General features: G+C 40.7%; 1 protein-coding gene across 12 annotated transcripts in view; it reads right to left on the bottom strand.

Moving 5' to 3' along the window:
- LOC125451596 (coiled-coil domain-containing protein 178) overlaps positions 1–19,341 on the bottom strand; it is a 349,746-nt gene that overhangs the window by 269,601 nt on the left and 60,804 nt on the right. For 11 of the 12 annotated variants that reach the window (XM_059646071.1, XM_048528880.2, XM_048528876.2 and 8 more), the window contains 3 exons: positions 14,254–14,396; positions 6,455–6,608; positions 2,965–3,060 (listed from right to left, as the gene is read on the bottom strand). In XM_059646071.1, coding sequence (XP_059502054.1) covers positions 2,965–3,060; positions 6,455–6,608; positions 14,254–14,396 — 393 coding nt within the window. The remainder of the gene's footprint in view (positions 1–2,964; positions 3,061–6,454; positions 6,609–14,253; positions 14,397–19,341) is intronic. The other variant, XM_048528877.2, reaches the window with a different exon arrangement.

Here is a 19,341-nt window from a genome sequence, read left to right as displayed (position 1 = left end):
ATTATGTCACGCCTCAGCCTAGTTTTAACAAAGGTACAGACATCAGTCACTTTCTGATATGTGTAGCCACACTTTCCTGCTATCATTCTTGTAAATCTCTCTGCCTTCTCTCCAATGCTTCTACATCCTTTTCAGAATATTACTGTCAGAATTGCACTGTGTACTCGAAGTGTGATTCAGCCAAGGTTTGATACAGATTTAGCATAAAGTTCCCACTTTTCAATTCCATCCTTCTTGAAATAAAGCTAAATGCTTGGGGTGTTTTTCTTCGTTAATGAGTCTGTTAACCTTTAGCAAATTTTTTTGTGACTAGTAAATTGCTACTCCAAGATTCCCAAGTATCTGTATCCTCCAGATTTGCAATCCTGTAAGTGAGTGTATCTCCTGCAATTATGTTGCAGAAAATGCAGCATAAATTTTCTAGCCTTTCCTGTTCCACTCTTCCCATCTTTATCCAAATTGTTCCACTTCTCTGTTGCCTCGAACTTTCTATTTAGATCTTTAAATTTCCTTTCACCTGATCTCCTTCCCTCTTTTAATTCCAAGCTCTATGTATTGTTCAAGTTTAAAAACTTCCCTCAGTCGCTGATGCCATCACCGTGTAAGTAGAACCCAACCCATCGACACTTTTCTCTTTTTGCTAACCAGCGGCAGCTGGCTGGATGGTCGGTTTGTGATTCAGAGCTATGACTATAGCTGGGGTTCAGTTCCTGCACTGGCTAAGGTTACCATGAAGGATTTAGCTTCCCAATCTCTCCCTCACTTGATGTATAGTGACCTTTAAGTTAAACCACCACCAGTCATCTCTCCCTCTCTCTCTCTCTCTCTCTGTCTCGAATGAGAGACTGTCCCCTATGGTCCTACCAGTAGGACTATGGTGACTTTATGTTTTATTTCCCATGAATCAACACTCTTCTTCACACACCATCCTTTGAATCACATATTCAACAAATGGTTGCCACCATGTCAATTTACACATGGATCAGGTAGCAATCTGGAAGTTATCACCCATGGGATTCTACTTATTAATTTTGAATCCATTTCTTTAAATCCCTCTGGAGGACCTCATTTTTATTTCAGCCATCTGATGGTTCTGACATGGACCATAACAACTGGATCGTTCAACTCCAGTCCTTCTCTACTCACACGCAGATATACCAAGTGCTGAGTTCTGCAATTAACAGAACTTTTAGGATTTCTGGTCTCAGCTGATCAGGACAGCATCTGTTCTCCTAACAATGATGTACATCACCACATTCCCTTCTTCCCTCAACTTTATTGGTTTCCGGCACCATGGTACAATGGTTACTTTAGCCAATTGTCCTGCAGTCCTGATTCGGATCCATTCAGGTGGTTCACCTGTAGGATATATTCCAGGACTTAGGCTTATTCACTGATTAAACAGGGTTTTTAATAACTGCTTGACTTGCAATCACACCCTCCAACCAAATGTCCAAGCAACTTTTCCCTCTCTGATGCAACACGATATCTGCTTTATATTGTGCTTTTTATGTCCTCCAGACATTCCAAGGGATTATGCAGATAATGCAGTACTCTTAAAGTGAAGTCTCTGTTGTGATGCAGGAAATGCCAAACACATATTTGTGGACAGCAAACTAGTACAAATAGTACAATAATGGCCATATAATCTGGTTTACCATGTTGATTATGAGATAAAAATTGGCCATAAGGCCAGAGTTTACTGGTCTGCTGTTCTTTGAAATATTGCCATGGAATACTTTCCATCCAAAAGGCTAATAGGGGCCTAATAGGGGCCTCAATTTAACATCTTTTCCAAAAAGATATCATGCCCAATAGTGCCACACTATACTGGGGCATCTGTATTAATTTTTGTGCTCAAGTTCTGCAGTAGGGGACCTGAACTTGAAACTTTGTCAGTCAAAGGCAAGTGTGGTGCCAACCGAATGACAGCTAAAGATGTCAAAGGGAGATTTCTTCTTTCAGGCGGTTGTTAATCTTTAATGCTGACTTAGTGTATACATTCAAAGTTGAAGTAGATTTTGTTAAAGAGTTATTGGAACAGGCAGAAGAGTGGACTTAAGGCCACAATGAGGTTAGCCATGATCTTACTGAATGCCAGGACAGGCTCAAGAAGTCAAATAGCCTGGTCATGTGTCAATAGTCATGTGAAGCTGGAAAAGCACAACAGGTCAGATAGCATCAGAAGAGTAGGAAAGTCAACATTTTGGGCTGAAACCCTTTGTCAGGACCCAAAACACTGACTTTCCTGCTCTTGAGCTGCTGTCTGACTTCCTGTGCTTTACCAGTTTCACATCTATTGATTCTGGCTTCCATCATCTGCAGTCACTTCTGTCTCCTAGCCTAATCATGTCCTTATTTCTTATGTTCCTCAAGTACAGTTTGGTACAAATGCTGTCTAGGTTGAGGTTCATTTCAGAAATTCCACAAGCTGTACTGATGGCACACTGCCTACATCTGTCAAAGCTGTTGACAAATGAAGCATTTCCACTCAAGTTGCAAACATCGACAGATTTGCATCAAAAAAGCTACAGTATGCGCGAGAACGTTCAGCATGAACAGGAAAGCATCACTGGAGTTTACAGAGCTGTGCTTAATGGCCACAAGTGCATTAATTCAAGAACTTGTGATACTTCCTCCCACACAATTCCACCATAATAAATGAGTATGTTAACAGGAATTTTGATGTGAGAATCATTACTGAGTTGCAATTTGAATATATAGGTGACAAAAATAGAGGTAAATCTTTGAGCAGGCAGTTACACTTCATCGAAATGAGCTTCTGACTTTCATTTCAGACTTGAAGCATGGAATTCTTGAGTTTTCGTTTAAAAATAAACTACAAATTTAGGTTATTTGACATAAATTGGAAAACACTGCAAATTAATTGATATCTAAAAGAAAAACATAGCTTGATTTCACGTTTGTTAAACATGAATAAAATGGAAAACAGTAGTATCTTACTCTTTCCTTGACAGTGTTTCTAAGTTCAGTGCAAGCTGTTGTCAGGACATTTATCTCAGCTTGTTTTTCTGCAATTTTAATTTTTAATTGCTTCAACTGCAAAAAAAGAATCAAAAGTGCATGTATTAGAAGAACTTTTTGAAACCTAAGGACTAAAGTACTTAGATATTGTTTGCTTTCAATTAGTTTCAATTAATTTTAGTTAAATAGAATAAGAGCACAGTTAAACACAATAGGAAATCACGCAGACACTTATTTTTACACTTTTCCAGCTGTCCTGCAAATTTACAATATTTAACTGAGTCTCTTTAGAAGTTTTATTTAATCTTCCTCCAATCCCAACAACCAATTTATCATTAATATAATACAAAGAACTGTGGATGCTGGAGATCTGAAACAAACAAAACAAAAACTGCTGCAGAAACTCAGCAGGATTAGCAGCATCTATGAAGACCATGTTGTTGGAACTGCACTCATCCAGGTAGACGAGGAATAATCAGATTTCATCCACATACCTTGGGAGGAAAAGGTGTGGCAAACTTACATGTGGGAAGAATGGCCCTCATTGCCCAGAAACCGCATGAACACAGTGAATCGTGAGACTGTCTACCTGCATTCATGGACAGGTCAATAGTTGTCCTGGAGAACAAGGCCAGCATCCTTACTGTCTGTTGGAGAAGCACACATACCTGCACTCCATCATCCCACTGTCAACACCAAAGGGCTGGTGACAGGGCACGGGAAACCTAGTTCATACTGCACTTGCATTACTTTCCCACCTAAGACTCACTATGTGAGGTAGCCATAATACGTTTGAGCATTCTCTGCACCCCCTTCACTTGAAACCAGTGTGTTCCTGTCCATAGACAACCCCCCATCGTGTGTACCCCTACCATGTCATGACTTACCAGATTTCTCCATTGCAAATTCTGATTCATCAATGCAGCGCAAGTTAAAAATTTCCCATTGAATCAAGTTTGACCTTAGTATATGCTGTCTACTCTCTGCAATCATTCATTTTAATAGTTCACGGCTACCTCAAGACATCTATTACTCAACTTTAACAGTAGCCTTAAAGCCTTTCCTATCACTAAGTTTCCACCTCCAATCTTTTGCCTATTATTGTTTTCATCACTGGAATGGTTCAAGAGTACTTGGTTCATCAATCCTATCATGAATTTGAACAGCTCTTTCAGGTATTCTCTTGACTTCTACTCTAAAGAGAAAACCTCAATTTCTCCTGTCTCTCCAGTGAACTAAAGTTTTTCATCCCTTCTGCCATTCTCTCCCCTTCAACTTTTCAAATGCTTTGATTTTTTTCAGAAAGTATGGTGTCCAAATTCGACACAATACTCCAGCTGGTGTTTATCAGTAATTTATAAAGTTTTAGTGTAACTGCCTTACTTTTTCACACTAAACATCCATTTATAAAGCTAAGAATATCATAGATATTTTTAAACAATTTGATGAAATTATTCTTCCACCTTCAAAGATTTATGCAGAACTCTGTCTCAGCACCCCTTTGGAATTTTCACTGCATAAGTTATGCACAGAAATGGTTGTCGATGTTGGAAATGGTGTTAATCTGTTGTCACCATCTGGATTCTAGTTTGTCTGAGTATGAGATCGGGTTGATACGAACTGCAGGAAATATTTTTAGTAAACAATATGTTTTATTGAACATAGTAACTTCAAACTATGCGCTGGATAATAATTCATACAAGGCTTCAAGATATAACTTCCTCCCAGTAGTTCTGGCAGTCATATAATCTTACATCATTGATAATGTGATAACAGGAACTGCAGATGCTGGTGAATCCAAGATAACAAAGTGTGGAGCTGGATGAACACAGCAGGCCAAGCAGCATCTCAGGAGCACAAAAGCTGATGTTTCGGGCCTAGACCCTTCATCAGAAAAGGGGAATGGGGAGAGGGTTCTGGAATAAATAGGGAGAGAGGGGGAGGCAGACCGAAGATGGAGATAAAACAAAGTAGGTAGAGAGGAGAGTATAGGTGGGGAGGTAGGGAGGGGATAGGTCAGTCCAGGGAAGATGGACAGGTCAAGGAGGCGGGATGAGGTGGTAGGTAGGAAATGGAGGTGCGGCTTGAGGTGGGAGGAAGGGATGGGTGAGAGGAAGAACAGGTTAGGGAAGCAGAGACAGGCAGGGCTGGTTTTGGGATGCAGTGGGGGGAGGGGAAGAACTGGGCTGGTTTTGGGATGCAGTAGGGGAAGGGGAGATTTTGAAGCTGGTGAAGTCCACGTTGATACCATTGGGCTGCAGGGTTCCCAAGCGGAATATGAGTTGCTGTGAGGCCATCATGGGCCTCCTGCAGTGCCACAATGATGCCACCCGAAGGTTGCAAGAACAGCAACTCATGTTCCGCTTGGGAACCCTGCAGCCCAATGGTATCAACGTGGACTTCACAACCTTCAAAATCTCCCCTTCCCCTACTGCATCCCAAAACTAGCCCAGCCTGTCTCTGCTTCCCTAACCTGTTCTTCCTCTCACCCATCCCTTCCTCCCACCTCAAGCCGCACCTCCATTTCCTACCTACCACCTCATCCCGCCTCCTTGACCTGTCCATCTTCCCTGGACTGATCTATCCCCTCCCTACCTCCCCACCTATACTCTCCTCTCTACCTATCTTCTTTTCTCTCCACCTTCGGTCCGCCTCCCCCTCTCTCCCTATTTATTCCAGTTCCCTCTCCCCATCCCCCCTCTCTGATGAAGGGTCTAGGCCCGAAACGTCAGCTTTTGTGCTCCTGAGATGCTGCTTGGCCTGCTGTGTTCATCCAGCTCCACACTTTGTTATCATTGATAATGTGACTGTGTTATTTATAGCATTAATTTTTTACACTATAGATTAAACAAGTGATAGTGAACAAGGCGCCTGTTATAAATGCCACACGATTGTTCTTTCCATGTAAAAAAAGTCAGTTATATAATGGCATCTGATCTAATATCCCACTTCTTTTTGAAGTTTGCACTGCATCTGTCATGATATACAGGACTGTAGCAACAGTAGGTCCACAAAACCTCCTGGCCCATAATTCACTCAAAATGCTTGAGCAGGCATTTTGGTTTTTAAAGTACACATATTTGCTATGTATGCTATCTAGATGTGTTTCAAATCCAGATACAGATGCTGGGACTGTGCATTATGAAATGATGGTGAGGCTATCCATCAGATGGGCGCATTCAGAAAATCAGGCCAAGTAAAACCAAATTATAAACTTACATTGATAGTAGGAACTGCCAATGCTGGAGAATCTTAGATAACATGGTGTGAAGCTGGATGAACACAGCGGGCCAAGCAGTATCAGAGGACCAGGAAAGCTTGACATTTTGGGTCGGGACCCTTCTTCGGAAAATGGGTCTTCTGAAGAAGGGTCCCGAACCGAAACGTCAAACTTTCCTGCCCCTCTGATGCTGCTTGACCTGCTGCATTCATCCAGCTTCACACCGTGTTATCTTATATATAAACTTACATTCTCTGTTTTGTTATCCTTCTGATGTTCCAAATCAATAGATTTATTAATAAGTTGGTTGTATAATTCTTCTGATTCTCGATGTTGTTTTTGAATTTTGTCCTCCTGAGTAGTATATACGTCAAACAGATCCTTGGCATCGATCAAGTCTTTGCTATTAAATAGAAAAAATTGCATTAAAAAAGTAGTTTTGAATCCAGTTTATATCATATTATTTCTTTCACTGGAATAGTTTATATATCATCAAACATAAGATCGTATAAAAATAACCAAACACAACAGACAATTGGAATTGGGATAAGGGCTGGGAAAACATGGTATATTCAGAATTATAATGTAATCACTGGAATATCACAGGGATCAGTGCTGGGGCACTGATTATTATTTACAAATGTATCAATGATCTGAATGAGAAAAGTGAATGCAATGCCACCAGGTTTATGGGTGACACAAAAATAAGTACAAAAACAAGTGGTGAGGTTGACACAAAGCATCTAAAGAGACTTAAAGACAGAGTGAAAAAAATTGCAGACGGAATATAATGTGGGAAAATGTGAGGTTTTTCAATTTGGCTGGAAAATCAGAGGAACTGCATATTGTTTAAATAGAGAGAGAAGGTGTAATTTGCAGCACAGAAGAATTTAGGGTGCTGACAGCTGAATCACAAATAGCTAGCATGCCGATTCAATGGGTAGTAGGGAAAGTAAATGTTGGCTTTAGTTTGTCTGTGTCTGAGATCGGGTTGATACAAACTGCAGGAAATAATTTTTGCAAACAATATGTTTTATTGAACATAGTAACTTCAAACTATGCACTGGATAATAACTCATACAAGGCTTCAAGATATAACTTACTCCCAGTAGTTCTGGCAGTCATATAATCTTACGTCATTGATGATGTGACTGTGTTATTAATAACATTAATTTTTTATACTGCAGATTAAACAAGTGATAGTGAACAAGGCGCCTGTTATAAACCCCACACTATTTTTCTTTGCATGTAAAAAAAGTCAGTTATATAACGGCATCTGATCTAATATCCCACTTCTTTTCAAAGTTTGCACTGCATCTCTCATGATATACAGGACTGTAGGAAGAGTAGATCCACATCAAGCTTTCCTGCTCCTCTCTAATCTTTCATCTCTTTGGTAATCAAGAATCTATCTATCGCTACCTTAAAAATGTTTAAAGGTTCTGCATTCACTTTTGTAGAAGGGAATTCTAAAACCTTGACCCCCTGGGGAATTTTTTTTTTCTTCATCTGTGTCTTAAATGGGCAACTCCTTATTTTTAAATCACTTCCCTTACTTCCAGATTCTCCCACAAGAGGAAACATACTTTGCAAATCCACCCAGTCAAGTCTGCTCATGACCTTATATGTTCAACTAATGCAGCCCTGATTCTTCCAAAGTCCAGAGGATAAAGGTTCTCGGCTGTCTAACTGTTCCTCATAAGGCAATCTGTAATATCTTGTGAACTTTCTCTGAACTGCTTGCAATGCATTACTTTCCTTCCGTAGTACTCCAGTTGCAGTCTCACCAATGTCCTGTATAACTGAAGTGTAACCTCCCTATTCTTGCATTCAATTCCCCTCACAATATAACATAACATTTTATTAGCTTTTCCAATTACTTGCTGCACTTTCATACTAATTCTCCATGATTAATGCACTAGGATACTTAAATTTATCTCCATCTCAGCAACCTCTCACCATTTAGATACATGCTCCTTTTTTATGCTTTCTGGTAAAATGAGCAATTTCACATTTTCCCACATTGTATTTCATTTCCCAGATCTTTGTCTACTCAATCTATCTGAATGCCTTTGAGGGTTTCTTATGTCCTCTTCACAACTCGCTTTTCTCTCTTTAAGTCATCAACAAATTTAGCCTCAAGAGCCTTGGCCCCTTCACACAAGTCGATCATGTAAACTATAAAGAGTTGAGGCCCTAGCACCAATAGCTGTGGCGTATCACTTGTGACATCCTGCGCTAACCCTTGGTCTACAAAACAAGTTACTTCTTAAAATAACTAGAATAAATTAGTCCAACATGATTTATCTTTGACAAAACTATGCTGGCTCTGCCTGATTACCTTGAACTTACCAAGTTTCCTGTTATTAATGTTTTTAATAATAGCTTCTAACACTTTCTCTATGACATGTTAGCTACTTCTTTTACGACCCTAGCGTGAAATCCATCAGGAGCTCAGAACTTCTCAATTCATAGTTCCAACAACTTCCATAGTGATTGTAATTCAATTGAGTTATTGTGTTTTTATTGAGTTACTCCATCTCTTTCAACTGCTGATTTACGACGATTTCCGGGATGTGACTTGTATCCTCTCTAACGAAGACTGTGAAAAATATCTGTTCAATTTGTTTGCCATCTCTTTATCCTCCATTATTAATTCCTCAGACTCATTTTCTATAGGACCAACACTTATTAATGTTTCCTTAAGATCTGAAAAAGAACTTTCCCTATTTGCTTTTATATTTTTGACTAATTTTCTTTTGTAATCTAGTTTAATCTCTTTATTAATCTTTGAATAATTTGTTGCTGTTATTTCATATTATGTTCAACCTACTGACCTGCAACCTATTATTGCACATTGAAATAACTTTATTGGAGTTTGATACTGTCTCTGACCTTTTTTTAGTTAACCATGGATGGCAGGTCCATTCCTTTCTTACTTGTTGGAATGTAGCAATTCTGTGCTTTCTGGAATATTCCATTAAATGTTTTCCACCGCACCTCTATTCACTTATCCCTTAATCTAAGTTTATACTTTATTTTCATTATGTCTGATTTCGCACCCTCATAATTTCCCTTGTTTTAATTCACAAAGGGGTCATAAACCCATATTTTTCATCCTTTAACTGTATGTGAAATAAAATTATATTCTGGTCGCTGCTAACAAGAGGAGTTTTCGCTATGAGGTCAGTAACTAATCCCTTCTCATTGATCAATTCACCAGTTTCAGCACAGCTTCATGAAGGGAAAGTCATGCTTGACTATCTTGCTGGAGCTCTTCGAGAATGTAAGCAGCAAAGTGGATAATGGGGATCCTGTGGATGTGGTGTATTTGGGCTTCCAGAAGGCATTTGACAAGTTGCTGCATAAAAGCTGATCCATAAGGTTAGGTCCCACAGGGTCAAGGGTAGAGTATTAGCTTGGTTAGAGGATTGATTGACTGACAGAAGGCAGAAGGTTGGGATAAATGGGTCCTTCTCTGGACAGCAAAATGTAATTAATGGAGTTCCATGGCGATCAGTTTTTGGACCTCAACTATTTACAATCTAAATAAATGATGTGAAAGCAGTAAGAGTATAACATAGCAAAGTTTGAGGATATTACTATAATAGGGGGAAAAGCAGGCAGTGACGAGGAGTTAAAGAGTTTACAGATGGATATTGATGGGCTAACAGAATAGGCCAGAATCTGGCAGATTGAGTTTAATGTGGATAAATGCGAAGTTGACCATTTTGGTCCGAGAAAAAAAAACCTAAATGGAAAGCATATTCAAAGTGCATCAGTGGAGAGTGATCTGTGTGTCATTGTGTATCAACGGCAGAAAGTGGAGGTGCAATACATAACAGGAAAGGCAAAGGGAATTCTGTTATTTATTGCAAATAGACTGCATTATAAAAATAAAGAAGTGTTGCTACAACTACATATGGCATTGGTGGGATTACAGCTAGAATACTGTGTTCAGTTTTAGTCTTCTTACTTGACAAAGGATGAGGTGGCACTGAAGACAGTTCAGAGGAGGTTCATTGGATTGATTCCAGGGACGAAATGACTGTCATACAAGGAGCGGTTAAAAAGATTTACCTTGTACTCGCTAGAGTTCAGAAGAATGAGGGGGGATCTGACTGAGGTACGTAAAAGGCTAAAGGGGGAAGTTGAAAAGATGTTCCCACTTGTGTGACAGTCTGGAGGAGGTTGGTTCAAAACTGAAATGAGGGGAAGCTACTTCTCTCAAAGGGTAGTTGATCTGTGAAACTCACTGCCCCAGAGGGCAAAGGAGGCAGAATCAATCAACAGGTTCAAGAAAGAAACAGATATGTTTCTGTGAAAGGGAGGGAATAAAAGGCTATGGGGAGCAGGCAGAAAAGTGAAGCCGAGACCACGATAAGATCAGCGATTATCATGTTAGATGGCACAGTGAACTCAAAGGGCTGAATTACCTATTCCTGCTCCTAATCCCTAAGTCCCTATGTCAAAATTAGTCACGGTAAAGTCTGTTCTTTGGTTGGTGCTATAATGTGTTGGTCTAAGAAAGTGTCCTGAAAATATTCAATAAATTGCTCATCTAGAGTACTTTTTCTAATCTTATTTTTCCAGTCTATATGCAGGTTAAATTCCCCGTGATAATCACTGTCCCTTTTGATAATGTCCTATTCTCCCTTGATATCCTAACCTACCATGTGGTTACTGGTAGGGGGCCAGTACATAACTCCCACAGATGGCCTGTTGCCTTCATCATTCCTCATAGCTACCCACACTGCTTCTATATCATGGTTACCTGAATTTAGGTTATCCATCTCTTTTGTGCTAATATCATCTTTAATTAGTAGAGCCACTCCTCCAATCTTTCCTAGCTTGCTGTCATTCCTAAATATCATATACTTCAATATTCAGGTCCCAACCTAGGTCATCTTGCAGCCACGACACCATATTTATTTATCACAATTTTTAGTGCTACTTCATTTGTTTTGTTTCAAATTTGGCATGTCCAAAAGTAATCTTACCAATATTTATAGACGCACCATAGACAGCATCTAGATGCATCAAAGAATGGTATGGCAACTGCTCTGCCCAAAGCCGCATGAAACGACAAAGAGTCATGAACACAATCCTGTCTGTCAAGCAAAATAGCTTTCCTCCGACTGACTCCATCTACACTTCTCGCTGCCTTGGGAAAGTAACCAACATAATCAAAGATCCTTCCCATCCTGGTTATACTTTCTTCCAATCTCTTCCATCGGGCAGGAGGTATAAAAGTTTGAATACATGTACAAATAGATTCAAGGATAGCTTCTTCCCTGCTGATATTAGACTTTTGAACGGACCACTTAAGTGTTAATTCTGGTCTCTCTTCCTGCACCTTCTCTTCAGCTGTAAAACTGTATTCTGCAGTCTATTCTGCTATCCTGAGGCACTTTGTATGGTATGATCCCCTGTACAACATGCAGAACAACACTGTTTACTGTATCTCAGTACATGGGACAATATTAAATCAAACCCATACTCAAATTCTTCATGCATTGAAATATAGTGCCTTACATTTAGTTCTGGTATCAAATTTGTAACTTCTAGTCTTAACTGCTGGTTTGCTCTTAGATCTGCATTCTGCCGTTATGATCATCAAAAGACCAGAAAACCTAGAAGTAGGTCATTCAGCCCTCTGAGTCTACTCCACTAGGAGATCATGGCTGATCTGATGATCCTCAACAACACTTTTCTGCCATTTCCTATAATCCTTGATTCCCTCACTGATTAAAAATCTGTCTATCCCTGCCTTGAATATACCTAATGTTACAGCCTTCTGTGATAAAGAATTCCTCAAATTCACTAGACTCCAAGAAAAGAAATTCCTCCTCATTTCTCTCTTAAATAAGCACCTTCTTATTATTAGGTTATTCCTTCTTCTGCTCCAAGGGGAAACAATCTTTCCACGTGTACCCTGCAAAGTCCTTGAGAATCTTTAATGTTTCAAAAGATCACCTCTCATTCTTCTAAATTCCAATGAGTACAGACCCAACCTGCTCAACTACTTCTCATAATTCAGTCCCTCCACATACCTGGTGTCAGCCCAGCGAACTCCCTCTGGACTGCCTCCATTGCCAGTACATCTTTCCTTGGATAAGGGACCCAAAAATGTTCACAGTATTCAGGCTGTGGTCTGACTAATGTTTTCTATAGATTTAGAAAATTCTCCTTTCTTTAATATGCAATTCCATTTGAAGTAAAGCAGCAATACATTTGCATGAACATTGATACTAGCTTTTTGAGTTTCATGGATGAGGATTACTAAATCCCTCTGTTATGTAGCTTTCTGCAATTTTTCTCCATCTAAATCATATTCAGTTCCTCTATTTATCCTTCCAATGTTACAAACCTACATTTTCTCATGGTATTGCATCTGCTAAGTTTTAGCCCTCACACTTAACCTGCCTATATTCCTCTGCAGAGATAATGGGAACTGCAGATGCTGGAGATTCCAAGATAATAAAATGTGAGGCTGGATGAACACAGCAGGCCAAGCAGCATCATGTGCTCCTGAGATGCTGCTTGGCCTGCTGTGTTCATCCAGCCTCACATTTTATTATATTCCTCTGCAGACAGTTTGTCATCTTCATTACTTGTCTTTCCATCCATGTTTGTGTCATCCACAACTTGGCTATAGTGCCCATCCAAGTTATGAATATATGTTATAAATAACCAATGACCCAATACTGATTGCTGTGGTATAGCATCCTGAAAATAACACCCTCCTGTCTTATCTGAACTCTGTTAGTTAGCCAAGCCTCTACTTGTGCTGATATATTACCACCAATACCATGGGCTCTTATCTTATTAAGTAGCCAAAAGTGTGGTATCCTATCAAAACCTTCTGAAAATCCAGATATATTACATTCACAACTTCCTCTTTCTCTATCTGCCTATTATTTCCTCAAAAAATTCTAGTAAACTTATTGGGGATGATTTCCTCTTCATGAAGCCATGTTGACTCTGATTGATCACATTTTGCATTTTGTAGATGATCGCATTTACATTCTTTATAATAGTCAGACCAGCGAACTCTCCCTGGACTGCCTCCATTGCCAGTGTATCTTTCCTTGGATAAGGGACCCAAAAATGTTCACAGTATTCAGACTCATTCTTTATAACAGAATCTAACACTTTCCAATAACTTATACTCAGTTAACAGGCTGACAGTTTTCCATTTTATGTCTCCATCCCTTTTACATAAAGATATAGCACTGGTAGTATTTAAATCCTCTGACTTGATCTGAATCTTTAGATTCCTGAAAGATTACTACCAGTGCACCCACTATCTCTGCAACTGCTTCCTTTAATATCTTAGGATGCATCTCATAAGTCTGTCATTGCCTATTTATCATTTCCAACATTAATTCCCAGCTATCTCAAAGCTCAAAAAATCAAGCATTGAACGGCAGAATGTGGTGCCTAAGTTGGCCTGAAAAACAGGCATGTTATGTAGTGAGGCTGGTGGATTGCCAATGCTGACTTTGTGGACAACGTGTTGAGAGGGATGGTACCATGGAGCTTGCAGGGATATTTTTCTGAAGAAGCAATTACATGATGGCTGGTACAAGTGTTCAGCTGCAGTTGACAGGTACCCACTCAGGTTTACATCAGGAATTTGAATTATCTGGTTTATCATTGAACAAGAGGAAAATTGAAAATGGCATATAGTTTAGGCAAATGGAGTTTTTGAGATGCAAATATGTGGAAATAACTTAATAAGATTCAAGCCATTTTATGTTTGAATAGAAATCCAGAAAATTTTCCTCAACATCAAGGATTAGATTTTACCTTCTCACTGCATTTCACCAACTTTCTCACTATAACTCCAAACATATTAGGAAGAGGTACATATTGCTCAGAATTTAATTTTGAACATGGAGGAAACACTTAGAACTTAAAATAAAATTCTACTTTTTTGGGAAATGAATTATCAGTAAATAACTATGCTTTTGTGGTGTTTTAGAATTTCAAGGTAATTATTATTTAAGTTTTTTACATAAGGATTACCAAAATATTTTTCTTACTGGAGATCTGCTATTTTGCTTTCCTTCATTAGAAGTTCGTCATTCATCAACTTTTGTTGCAACTCTGCTTTAGCACTAGTATCATCAAATTCCTGCTGTGCTTCATTTAAGTCCAAATTAGCATTGTTGCAGATTTCAGTCATCTAAAAGCAAAAAAAGCTGAATGAAATAAAATTCAGATCTCTTATGGTTAACAAAAGCTTCTTAACTTTTGAAGAAAATGAAACTTACACATATAGGTAAGAAATCATACTGATTCCTCTGGGGTGAAATAACTTTCCACACACTTGAATGAGTGAGAACAACATTCAACAAGTTCTACACTAATCAGGACAAAGCAGCCTATATAGGGGTGGTGATAGCCGACTGGTATTATCACTGGACTGTTAACCCAGAGGCCCCAGTAACATTCCAGAGACCTGGGTTCAAATCCTGCCATGGCAGAAAATGGAATTTGAATTCAATAAATACCTGGAATTAGGAGTCTAATACTGACTGTGAAACCTTTCCACTGTTGGAAAAACACTAATGTACTTTAGGGAGGGAAACCACCATCCTTACCTGGCCTGGCCTACAGGTGACTCCAAACTCACGGCAATGTGTTTGACACTTAACTGCCCTCTGGGCAACTAACGATGGGCAGGAAATGCTGCGCTAGTCAGCATCACCCTCATCCTGTGATTGAATTTTTTTAAAATATTGACATCTCAACCACCATCTTGTATCCTTACATTGTCAATGCAGAAGCAGCACTGTTTACCATATACAAGGTACAATGCATCAACAGACCAAGCTTCCTTCAATAGCACCTTTCCAATCCACAACCTCTGTCACTTAAGAACAGCAGTGACATTGAGGGCAAAGATCAGCCATGAACTTATGGAATAGTGGAGCAAGCTTAAGCAGCCTAGTTGACAGGCGTTATCCATCTTCCACATACTTCATGGCTGTCCAGAAACCATACAACAGACCTAGAACGAATCATAACGTCACAAGAAATTAGAATACACCACTGATATTCCAAAGTACCATTGCTTTTTCTTGGAATGAGGGATAAAGACAGAAATCAGGTGTTGCTGCTCATAGTCCAGGACCCTAGCTCACAACATCCCCGCAGCTGAGCCGAGCATAGAGGCCTCCCAAGAACATCAAGCCCCGGCCACTGGGAGACTATATACCTCCCTGTCCCAGATTTTGCCTGGCTTAATCAGGAAGAACCCTGCAGTGTTTGGGCGAGCACGTTTGTTGCAGTGTACTGTATGTTGCATGCTGTGGGAATTACGAAGGCATAGCCACTATATATAAGCATATCATCACATCAGTTATAAGGCTATATCTGAATTTTTTTCCTTGCATCAATCTTCACCTACATCCCCTTCTACAGTTCAACCCTATCTCCATTTGTATCAGCCCCTGGAAAATAAAACAATTTCACATTTCATTTATACTGCATTTTCAAAATATTTACTGCGCAGCTTTTGATTCTGATATATTTCTGAAGCTGTTGATTAGCTCAACTGAATCCTCATGTTCACGTTTAATGCCCCAATCCACATTGATTTATTTCTTTCACCCTGCCCGTTCTCCTCACTGGACCTCATTTCTGCCGAAGTAAAAAGGACATAGACTCGAAAATATTCAGTGGACAACTATTTCAATTATTCAACACCAGATCTTGTTAGACTACGTTTTTTTAAAAAAATTCATTCAATGAAGGTATTTCTTGCAAGGCCATCATTTATTTCCCATCCCCAATTGCCGTTGAAAGTGTGGACTAATCCATCTTCTTGAACTATTGCATTCCATGTAGGGTGGGCACACCTACAGTCCTGTTGGAAAGGAGTTCCAAGATTTTGATCCAACTACAGAGAAGGAATGGTGAGAAAGTTGCAAGGTGCGGTGCTCATTACATCATCAATGGCTAAACATACACAGTCCTCTGGGGTAAAGAATTCTAAAGATTCATAACTCTGTGTGAAAAAATTATTCCTCATCTAGGACCAGAATGACCAAACTATTACCCCGAGACTGTGATCCCCGCCTTATAGAATCTCCAGCCAGAAGAAACATGTTTCCACCATCTATCCCATTGAGTCCTCTAAGAAATTTATACATTTCAATAAGATCACCTCTTAATCTTCAAATTCCAGTGAATTTAAGACCTATGTATTCAATCTCTCCTCATGGTTAAGCCTTTCATCCCAGGGAACAATCTAATGAACCACTGCTCTACATCTCAATCAAGCATTTCTGTTCTCTGATACAGAGACCAAAATTGTACACAGGATTCCAAACAAAAACATAAATTGCTGGAAAAGCTCAGCAGATGTGGCAGCGTCTATGGAGAGAAACCAGAGCTAATCTTTTGGGCCATATGAACCATCCTCAGATTTTAAAAAAAGTTTTCAGTTTTACACAGCATTTCAAATGTGGTTTTTCCAAATCTTATCAAATTGCAGCCTTTTACTTTTGCACTGGAAGCTGTTGCAACAAAGGCTAGCATTCCATTTGCCTTCCTAAATTTTTGATGTACCTAAACATTAACTTCCTGTGATTCGCGTACATACACAACAAAATGCCTCTGTATACCAACATTAATTAGCCTCTTAATAGTTTAACGTAAGCTTTTAAATTAAGAAAAGAGGTGCTTCAGCACCAATTTCCTGTAAACTATTCAAACTTTAATCAAGTATCAGAAAGCTCAAAAAACGCATACAATCATACCAACAGCCATTTAATCTCTTCAAATAATGCAAGTTGTTTGGGCATGGGGTTGGGTAGTGGACTATCATTTTAATTAATCATATTGAGCAGTATGAAGTTAAGGTACAGCACAGGACTAGAATGTGGAGTTTGACAATGACAGAATCGGAGTTAAATCAGCAGCACATCCACATTACATCATAATCTTGTGTCAGAGATAGTAGGAACTGCAGATGCTGGAGAAACTGAGACAACAAGGTGTAGACCTCGATGAACACAGCAGGCCAAGTAGCATCAGAGGGGTAGGAATGTTGGCGTCTCGGGCCTAGACCCTTTCTCAGAAATGGGGGAAGGGGAGGGGGTTCTGAAATAAATAGGGAGAGAGGGGGAGGCGGATTGAAGAAGGAGAGAGGAGAAGATAGGTGGAGAGGAGACAGACAGATCAAAGAAGCGGGGATGGAGCCAGTAACGGTGAGTGTAGGTGGGGATGTAGAGAGGAGATTGGTCAGTCCAGGGAGGACGGACAGGTCAAGGGAGCAGGATGAGGTGAGTAGGTAGGAGATGGGGTGGGCATTGAGATGTGAGGAGGGGATAGGTGGAGGAAGGACAGGTTAGGGAGGCGGGAATGAGCTGGGTTGGTTTTGGGATGCAGTAGGGGGAGAGGAGATTTTGAAGCTTGTGAAGTCCACATTGATGCCATTGGGCTGCAGGGTTCCCAAGTGGAATATGAGTTGCTGTTCCTGCAACCTTCGGGTGGCATCATTGTGGCACTGCAGGAGGCCCAGGATGGACATGTCGTCTGAGGAATGGCAGGGGGAGGTGAAATGGCCGCGACTGGGAGGTACAGTTGTTTACTGCGAACCAAGCATAGGTGTTCTGCAAGGCAGTCCCCAAGCGTCTGCTTGGTTTCCCTGATGTAGAGGAGGCCACAATGGGAATAGCGGATGCAGTATATGACATTAGCAGGTGTGCAGGTGAATATCTGCTTGCTATGGGAAGTCATCTTGGGGCCTGGGATGGGGGTGTGAGAGGGGAGGTGCTGCACTTCCTGCTGTTGCAGGGAGAAGTGCTGGGTGTAGTGGGGCTGGAGGGGAGTGTGGAGCAGACAAGGGAGTCACAGAGAAAGTGGTCCCTCTGGAAAGCAGATGGAGATGGGGAGGGAAAAATGTCTTTGGTGGTGGGGTCGGACTGCAGATGGCAGAAGTGTCGGAGGATGATGCGTTGGATCCAGAGGTTGGTGGGGTGGTATGTGAGGACGAGGGGGATTCTGTTTTGGTTGTTATTGCGGGGAGGGGGTGAGAGGGATGAGTTGCGCGAAATGCAGGAGACACAGTCGAGGGCGTTCTCAACCACTGAGGGGTGGAAGTTGCGGTCCTTGAAAAATGAGGATTGCAGATTGCAGGCCCACCCAGTCCCCCTTCACTGGCACCCTCATCCGCTTAGCTGAACTCCTCCTCACCATGAACAACTTCTCTTTCAATTCTTCCCACTTCTACAGACAAACAGGGGGGCCATGGGTACCCGCATGGGCCCAAGCTATGCCTGCCTCTTTGTAGATTACATGGAACAATCCCTCTTCCGTACCTACAATGGCCCTGAACCCCCACCTCTTCGTCCGCTACATTGATGACTGTATCGGCGCCACCTCATGCTCCCACGAGGAGCTCGAACAGTACATTCACTTCACCCACACCTTCCATCCCAACCTTAAGTTCACCTGGACCATCTCTAATACTTCTCTCTCCTTCCTGGACCTCTCTGTCTCCATCTCTGGCAACCACCTCAAAACCGAGATCCATTTCAAGCCCACCGACTCCCACAGCTACCTAGAATACACCTCCTCCCACCCACCAACCTACAAAAATGCCATCCCCTATTGCTAATTCCTTCGCCTCCGCCGCATCTGCTCCAGGATGAGGCGTTCCACTCCCTTACACCTCAGAGGTCCTCGTTTTTCAAGGACCGCAATTTCTCCCCCTCAGTGGTCGAGAATGCCCTCGACCATGTCCCACTACCCCAGGAAGAAACCAGGTGAACTTTCACTGCATTCCTTCGACAACTTTTCCTGAAATCTTCCAAAATTCTATTGATACTGAAACAGTTCCGAAAGCTTGCAGGAGATTAAATATAACCCTACTACTTAAAAAGAGATGAAGTAAAGAAACAAAGAATTGCAATTAATCCAACATGTGCAGTGGGAAAATGCCAAAATCTACCATAAAAGAAGTGGTAACAGAGTCATAGAATCCCTCCAAGTGTGGAATCAGGACATTCAGCATATCAATTGTACACTGATCCTCCAAACAGCATCCTACTCAGACCCATCCTGTCACCCTTTCTCTGTAACCTTGCAGTTCCCATGGCTAACCCACAGCCCTGGTCAAT

This window comes from Stegostoma tigrinum, chromosome 5, assembly GCF_030684315.1.
Source record: "Stegostoma tigrinum isolate sSteTig4 chromosome 5, sSteTig4.hap1, whole genome shotgun sequence".
Lineage (NCBI taxonomy): Eukaryota > Metazoa > Chordata > Chondrichthyes > Orectolobiformes > Stegostomatidae > Stegostoma > Stegostoma tigrinum.
The sequence above is the reverse complement of the archived record's forward strand: the minus strand, read 5'-3'. Positions and strand labels throughout refer to the sequence as shown.